This window comes from Helianthus annuus, chromosome 10 (assembly GCF_002127325.2).
Source record: "Helianthus annuus cultivar XRQ/B chromosome 10, HanXRQr2.0-SUNRISE, whole genome shotgun sequence".
Classification (NCBI taxonomy): Eukaryota; Viridiplantae; Streptophyta; class Magnoliopsida; order Asterales; family Asteraceae; genus Helianthus; species Helianthus annuus.
In genome coordinates this window covers 43,661,376-43,670,454 of record NC_035442.2, presented here as the reverse complement: position 1 = coordinate 43,670,454, position 9,079 = coordinate 43,661,376, and the positions used below count along the sequence as shown (strand labels likewise).

At 36.2% G+C, this 9,079-nt stretch overlaps 1 protein-coding gene across 1 annotated transcript; it reads right to left on the bottom strand.

Moving 5' to 3' along the window:
• Positions 1-5,096: 5,096 nt before the first annotated feature.
• On the bottom strand, positions 5,097-5,554 carry LOC110881618 (ATP-dependent DNA helicase PIF1-like). Its single transcript, XM_022129823.1, has 2 exons — positions 5,400-5,554; positions 5,097-5,343 (listed from the first exon to the last, which is right to left on the bottom strand). Exons 1-2 carry the CDS (start codon positions 5,552-5,554, stop codon positions 5,097-5,099), a joined length of 402 nt encoding a protein of 133 aa, XP_021985515.1.
• Between the last annotated feature and the right edge of the window lie 3,525 nt (positions 5,555-9,079).

The following is a 9,079-nucleotide window of genomic DNA, read 5'->3' as shown; positions in this document are numbered from 1 at the left end:
AACATAACAAGCAGGTACATGGGCCAAACTTGAACAAAAATCAATAAGTTTCGAAATAATGGGGCACCCGTCGCGTGGCCACCCATGCCTCCCTCTCTGTGCGCCGCGAGGAGGCATAATCAGTAAAAAGTTGTTCTTCCCATCCGGGTTGGTCATTTTTCTCACCACCATTCACCTCCAATCACCTTTAATCTTCATTAAAACACAAACCATAATCAACCACTATATAACCAAGCATCCCACATCTTCATTTCACTTTTCCTACACTATAATCACTCTCAAAACACTCTCAAGTTACCGAATTTGCAACATTAGGGCAGAATATCTTCAAGTCCAAAAGTGAGCTTCCAACTCACTTTTATTTCTCTTCTTCATGAATTCTTGCTTCAAACCTCTTGGATAACATCAAGGATTGATACCCAATGTTCACCATGGTGTAACAAGGTGGTACAACTCCATAATTGATGTCCAAATTATTTTTTGTTTTCATAAGACTTTTACAAACTTTCATTGTTCATTCTTCATTGTTTATCTTATGGAATCTTGTACCATACTTTGTCGCCAACTAAACTCATGCTATGGGGCTTATGTTGTGGCTTATTTCCAGAAGATAGAGGTCCAAAAACCTCCCTTATTTGCTGCCTAAAAGGTCCCAAGTTGTAACATCCGCCAAAACGGGTACTAGAAAAAGAATCCGACCCGTTTTAAGAAAAATCAGATTCTAACCATTGTACACCAAAAAAAAATCCGCGGAATATACCATCGATGAAGAAATTAATCTGTTTATTTATTAATTTATTTAGTTATTTACTTAATTGTTTATTCCATTAAATAATTATATTTAAACTAAATATATAATTATGTAAGGATTATAGAATTAATTATAAAATAAAACCAAGTTAATATGATTAACTCTAGTAAAATAAACATCTAATCTAACTAAGTTGATATAAGTTTAAGTTATAAAGTGGAAGGACCAAATGTGCTATTTTCAAAACGTTGTTTGAGAGTTAATCAAAGTTTGAGTCAAGATTTAGAATTACACAATAATCTAGGGACCAAAAGTGTGTAAATCAAAGAAAAATTGTAAAAAAAAAAAAAAAAAAAAAAAAGAACAAAGATTGTCCTTCGTCGAAGGTTTCGCATCTAAAGATCCTCTCAAATCTCATTAATACTACCGAAATCTCATTCCCTTATACAAATCTTGAAGCTGGACTCCTTATCGAACCATTTTCACGCATCAAAGTCGGTCCAAATCACCTATTATCGGACCATATCGGTTATTTTTGGAATCCATGTGAAACCGACTCAAAAACCGTGATTTGTTCCTAAACTATCGGTTCAGTGTTGTTTTATATACACGCTTCACCGATCAAAACGAACCTGATTCACCTCAAATTATTCCACGTTTCGCACCTGCGTTTAACTGGAGCTTCATCGGAATATTTAAGAACTCCGCCAAACTCGCAAGATCAACACCGCAAACCTCTGTTTCGTGGAGCTTTTCGACGACCGTACACCTTGCCGCTGCTGCAAGCTTTCCGGTAATCCACCAATATCGAAACAACCACCATTCGAGGTAATGTTTATGATACCCTACTTGTCCTAACACACTAAACTAAAGTGATATGGGTTGCTTTGTTACATTCTAGACACTAGAGAAGGTGCATATGAATATATTGTACTATTCTGGTTACTAGAAAATACGATCTCTAGGGGATGAAAAAAATTAAAGGCTAATATATTTTTCTTGATTTTACATAACTAATGTAACTAAAACTAGCGGGTTCTGAACTTTTGATAGCCAAAGTTATGGGTTCTTGTTCAGTTGAAGCCATTAACCAAAGCAAAGAAATTATTTCTGTTTGTAATTAAACAACATCCATTGTTCATGTTCTTGTTGGTTCAGGCCTTGGCTATTACAAACTCACACACACAATACTCACGATACTCTTTGTGTATTGATCTTTTAAAGAATTACAAAAGGGTTACTGAAACAAAGAAAAACTACTACTATTTATAATTAAAAATGAACACATGCTAAAAAACAATGACTGCACGTTCACTTCCATCCAACATCCATTTGCATGAAACTCGGTCAAACTTGACCATTTCACACTAACGTGTAGATTCTAAATTATGGGTATAAATACTTTATTCAATATTAGCATATGCTGAAAGGAACAACCCGGATGACCCATTCGAACCATTTGACTCGTGACCCGATAACATGTCGACCTGTGACCCGTATACGAACCGATTAACCCAACAATCACCCACTCGTTCACGACACTTGAGTCACCGTCTCCTCTCGAACCATCTCGACTTCTATCGGACACCCGACTTCAACTACGGTCACGCCCAAAGCCTTCCAATAACTCGACCTATCCTGGACACCCCGGTGTTCACCTCGACCACGTCCAAAGTCGTCTCTGATTGTGATTTCACTATTCTGTCAAACCATTCCTTGATAAGCACCACTTGAGTATCAACCACCAACTAGACGCTAGCCACCCGCTGCACCGTCTTCGAGTCGCTAAACGAAATCTCAGCCACCCCGCTGTTTCGTTTCTACCGCGCTATACCCGTTGGTTGTTCTGCCATAAGAATTCTACGCCTCCTTGCGATTCTTCTCCTCAGCGAGAAAGAGTACCCGAAAAATAAAAACTCAATCCCTTCTTCGTTCTTTGATCAACAAAACTGGGTTAACAAGCCCGCTGATTTGGCCTAAATCACGACTCGTCTCCGCTACCCTTTTGATCCCCTAGAACATCAACCCTCGAAACCGCTAACCTGCGATCACCTAGGTTTCTCCGATCACTGCTAATCTGTCACCTCTGATCACTGCACACCAGTAACCTCTGATCGTTGGAGTCCATTTCTTCCACTTTGATAACAGCTAACAGCCACGAGACACACTAGTGTTCACCCGTCACCCCTGTCATCCTAACCGGTACTCTCCGCACTATAACGACTGACACGAACCACCTCCCGGTCTCCGCCTTCTGCTGTATAACGATCCCTCGTGTTATGTGTGTAGTAACACCCCTTATTTCCAACCCGAATCAGTAGCCAAAGCCTGTGATTGTCGACCCACCTAAGATTCCGCTGCAATGGCAGCCCACACCCGAAGGCGAACAACACTTCCGACGGTCGACTCTCAAAACGGCCCTTGTTTAACCTTCGCTCTGATACCAATTGTTGGTTCAGGCATTGGCTAATACAAACTCACACACACAATACTCACGATACTCATTGTATATTGATCATTTAAAGAATTACAAAAGAGTTACTGAAACAAAGAAAAACTACTACTATTTATAATTAAAAATGAACACATGCTAAAAAACAATGACTGCACGTTCACTTCCATCCAACGTCCATTTGCATGAAACTCGGTCAAACTTGACCATTTCACACTAACGTGCAAATTCTAAATTATGGGTATAACTCCTTTATTCAATATTAGCTTATGCTGAAAGGAACAACCCGGATGACTCATTCAAATCATTTGACTCGTGACCCGATAACGTGTCAACCTGTAACCCGTATACAAACCGATTAACCCAACAGTTATTTGTCTTAACCAAGACATACTAAGCTTGGGTCTCATGTACACAAATCGTAAATATGAAAAGATGGGTTTTTAGCGTTACATGAGGAAGAAGGTGACCAAAACCATGTGTTTAAAAATTTAACTTGTTTAAAACTAAAGTGAAAATTTTTTGTTAATTAAATAAAAATTTAAAGTCGTGCTGTTTTGATAATATTAATAATAAATAATTTTATTTTCATATTAAATTCTAAGATATATTTTAAGATATTGTTTATTTTAAGTAAAAAAATAATAATAACAAATTAACTACAACATCTCTTTTGAATAAGGATGTTACTCTTAAAATAGAAACAAAAGAATCATGAAATTTATTTCGGAAGTCAAAACAGTGGATGTTGGTTTTTGAGCTAAAAACATATTTGACTCGCACTTAAATCGGTACGTCTATCAAAACTGTAAGAAGTAATTTACAAACACAAATTGAATCTTAATTTTGTTGTTACAAACATATACCAATATCTTCTATGAAAATAAAGCTAATGAGCTACTCTAATAAACTTAATTGTAACCCAAATTATAGGAATTAATTTTCTAGTTTTGTTTGAATTGTTGGTCGTTTAGAATTTTGTTATTTTATATCTTTAGGATATCGTGTCATTTGGTGTTTACACTGTCTTTGCTTTTGACTCTTGATAATGCAACATAAAGTTCACAATGTGAGAAAACTGGATATTTGAGATACAATCCAACCCTTGATAGAGATTGTCCTTGACTTTTGTTTATAGCAATTGTGAAACATACAGATAAAGGGAACTCTCGTCGTTGAAATTTAATAGGAATTCTTTTATCTGATGGTGTCAAACTGATTCGTAGAATATAAGTTTTTGTCCCTACGTCTCATCCGGATATAATCTCAGCTTCTATAACACGTTTGTAAAGTTTAGTAATGCGTCATCTTGTACCGTTGCATAAACCATTTTATTGATCAATATTTCGAAGCAATATTATAAGGACACCGACTTTAAGGACTAATCGATGATTAGGCAAACCGGATATCTTAAGACCATTAAGAACATCAGGAGAATATAGTTTACAATGTGATGAATCCTTTGCTTTGTCAGTTTGACAAACACTATCAGAGCTCAAATACTCGACTTCTTCACCAGGAAACAAAGCAAGCAATCTTACATTTATTTCTTGTACAACTTCATTTGTTGGTGTCAGTATAGCTCATTCAGCAAAGTAATTTTTATTCTTGTATAGTTATGGAAGTGAAGGGTATACAAAGTCGATAAAGTCTGACATAGGATCCACCGAGTAGTTAATCAAAAGATCATCAGGATTGTCTATAACGACCTCACAATCATCACTATCACCAATCTTTCCCTCGCCCAACTGAAGCAACCAATTTGCAAAAGCTTTCATCTCTTCTATTTCAGATGTGTTGGCTCCCACAGTTAACCACATGTTTTTCGTTAAGGTAAGGACCTTGCAAGTACTCCAAATATAAGGACGAAATGATTGACGCGTTAACGATTTCTCATCTACTACCATTTGGTTTAACGGGAAGTATTTGTCTAAAATCACCACCCAACACCATAACTTTACCTCCAAAACTCATATCCGAATTTACTGAATCATCAGATTTGAAGATATCTTTCATTGTTCGATCAAGTGCTTCAAAAGCATGTCTGTGAATCATCGGTGCTTCATCCCAAATTATCAACTTCGTTTTTCTTAACAAATCCGCAACCTGATCATCTGGTTTAATATGACACATGAGTCTTCTGTTAAATTTAAAGGAATATGAAATCTTGAATGTGCAGTCCGTCCACCAAATAACAAAAGAGAAGCAATTCCACTTGATGCAACGTTTAATACAATATCTCCTTTACATCTGATGGATGCAGATAACGTCTTCCACAAAAACGTTTTACCAGTCCCTCTATAACCATAAACAAAGAACAGACCACCATTACCACAATCAACGACTTGCATTATCTCATCAAAAACTAAACGCTACTCATTGGTCAGACTGGTTAAATGATTATTAAATTCAGCAGCAACATGACTTACATCGTATGAAAGCTCGTCGGCTATTAAACGATTGCCTGCTAAAGTTATTGATTTACTATCGGGGTAAGGCATAAAGGGAAACCGAGATAGGCTTGAGTTATTATGTAGTAAATAACGTTCAATTTCAAGTAACGTTAAGTTCTTTATTTTTTTTCCTCAGGAAGAGATAAACCTATTAAAAAAATAACAGTCAATTTGTTAACATATTGAAAATATTCTAAATACTATTAAATCGGACAAGATTCTTAAAATAGTAAATAAGAAATGGGTTACCTTCAATCCCTAAAGGCTTGTGACGATTATATAAAATGCCATCACCAAGGTATTCCCATGTGTTTTCCCAAACATGTTCAGGCCTGGATAATGTATTAGACGGTAACATTGTAGCAAATAGATTCCGAAGATAGTATCCTAAACCGGTGTCGTACGCCTCTTTAATAGCTTCTATATACTCATTGTCGTCATCTAAAAGGCCCCTAGCGTAGCATGCATCTCTAAATGTTGGGAACACTTGTCCATTCACAGTTCGGATATCTTCAAAAGACTTGGGACCTGCTACCTTATTAAGAAGGATTCTTAAAAAATAAGCCACGCCCATAGAAGGATTAACACAATTAATACGACCAAGGGTTTTGCCTATTATTCGTCTGTCCCATTTCCTATCCTTCTGCTTCCAAACAAATTTACTTGGGAATTCAGCATAAGTGAGTTTACGTGCCACCTCATCATTTCGGTTTTTTCCATCCACTCCAATAACATAGTAGAAGAAACAGATGGTTTTTGAAGAACGTTATCAAGTTCATCATCAAGACCGTATACAACATTTTGTTGATCTGGTAGATGAAACGGAAGCCTAACTACAGAAGTATACCTATAATGAACATCATATGCATAGATGCGCCATGAAGCTTCACACGCTGAGAGATATCTGCAATCATAATGAATTTTAATTTCATCTTCTGCATTTACTAGTTGGCCTTCATTAGCATTCTCTTCAACTTCAATTTCGGCTCTATCAGGTCCTTTGTTAATGTATTTAAACAAATACTTAATTGAAGCAGCCTGGTTACACCACTCGACATTAATGTGTGCCTGATAACGTCTTAGTAGGGTTTTGCTATATGGAACTACACTTCTGTTATCAAGCTAAACACCAGATTTCTCAACAAATAATCCTGAATCTGCTCGCCTATAAACTGGATAACCTTTCAAATCTATAGTAGTCTGATCCCAGAATTTCTTAGGAAATTTCTTCGAACACTTACCTTGAACCATACATGGACAACTTGGTTTTGCAATACCACAAGGTCCGTGAATCATATAGTCACTGACAAGAGCATACAGATCTGGATCTACATTCTTGTCAGGTATCTCATCCGAAATAAACTTATCAACATGCTCAACAGAATGAAGTTTACTTTCATAATTTAAGAAGAAACATATATAAGCGTGCGGTAGACCTATTTTATGAAACTCTATTGTATAAACAACTGCAATAGGATTATAAGATATAAAAAATAGTTATATTCAAATTTATGTTTATAAACGTCATAGACCAAAAAAATTATAATAAACATCGTTTGAATGACATGGATGATTACTTGTCGAAGCCTTGCCGAATAACGATTTCTCTCGCAAGTCTTTCATCATTGAGTCCAGCTTAAATTTGAACAGCCGGCATAAAATGTCTGGTTTATCCTCTGGATTAATGTTCTTGTCCTTAAGAAATCTCTTAATCTCTGGCCATTTAGGATTACACGTGATTGTAATGAAAAAATCAGGATATCCAAACCATTTACAAATAGCCATCACATCATAATAATTTTCCCTCATGTAACGCGAACCACCAGTAAAGGAAGACGGTAGTATTACACGTGTTCCAACAGTTGACATATCCGGATTACCATTCGCAATGACTATAAACAAAAGTCAAGGACAATCTCTATCAAGGGTTTCACACCGGCTCTACTTTTGACTGTTGATAATGCAACATAAAGTTGACCATGTGAGAAAACTGGATATTTGAGATACAATCCAAACCTTCATAGAGATTGTCCTTGACTTTTGTTTATAGTCATTGCGAATAGTAATCCGGATATGTCAATTGTTGGAACACGTGTAATACTACCGTCTTCCTTTACTGCTGGTTCGCGTTACATGAGGGAAAATTATTATGATGCGATGGCTATTTGTAAATGGTTTGGATATCCTGATTTTTTCATTACAATCATGTGTAATCCAAAATGGCCAGAGATTAAGAGATTTCTTAAGGACAAGAACATTAATCCAGAGGATAGACCAGACATTTTATGCCGGCTGTTCAAAATCAAGTTGGACTCAATGATGAAAGACTTGCGAGAGAAATCGTTATTCGGCAAGGCTTCGGCAGGTAATCATCCATGTCATTCAAATGATGTTTATTATAATTTTTTGGTCTATGACGTTTATAAACATAACTTTGAATATAACTATTTTTATATCTTATAATCCTATTGCAGTTGTTTATACAATAGAGTTTCAAAAAAGAGGTCTACCGCACGCTCATAGATGTTTGTTCTTAAATGACGAAAGTAAACTTCCTTTTGTTGAGCATGTTGATAAGTTTATTTCTGCTGAGATACCTGACAAGAATGTAGATTCAGATATGTATACTCTTGTCAGTGACTATATGATTCACGGACCTTGTGGTATTGCAAAACCAAGTTTCCGTGTATGGTTCAAGGTAAGTGTTCAAAGAAATTTCCTAAGAAATTATGTGATCAGACTACTATAGATTCGAAAGGTTATCCAGTTTATATGCGAGCAGATTCAGTTTATATGATAACAGAAGTGTAGTCCCATATAGCAAAACCCCTACTAAGACGTTATCAGGCACACATTAATGTCGAGTGGTGTAACCAGACTGCTTCAATAAAATATTTGTTTAAATACATTAACAAAGGACCTGATAGGGCCGAAATTGAAGCTATAGAGAATGCTGATGAAGGCCAACTAGTAAATGCAAAAGATGAAATCAAAATTCATTATGATTGTAGATATCTCTCAGCGTGTGAAGCTTCATGGCGCATCTATGCATATGATGTTCATTATAGGTATCCTTCTGTAATTAGGCTTCTGTTTCATCTACCAGATCAACAAAATGTTCTATACGGTCTTGATGATGAACTTGATAACGTTCTTCAAAAACCATATGTTTCTTCTACTATGTTTTTGGAGTGGATGGAAAAAATATACATGATGAGGTGGTGCGTAAACTTACTTATGTTGAATTCCCAAGTAAATTTGTTTGGAAGCAGAAGGATAGGAAATGGGACAGACGGATAATAGGCAAAACCCTTGGTCGTATTCATTGTGTTAATCCTTCTATGGGCGAGGCTTATTTTTTAAGAATCCTTCTTAATAAGGTAGCAGGTCTCAAGTCTTTTGAAGATATCTGAACTGTGAATG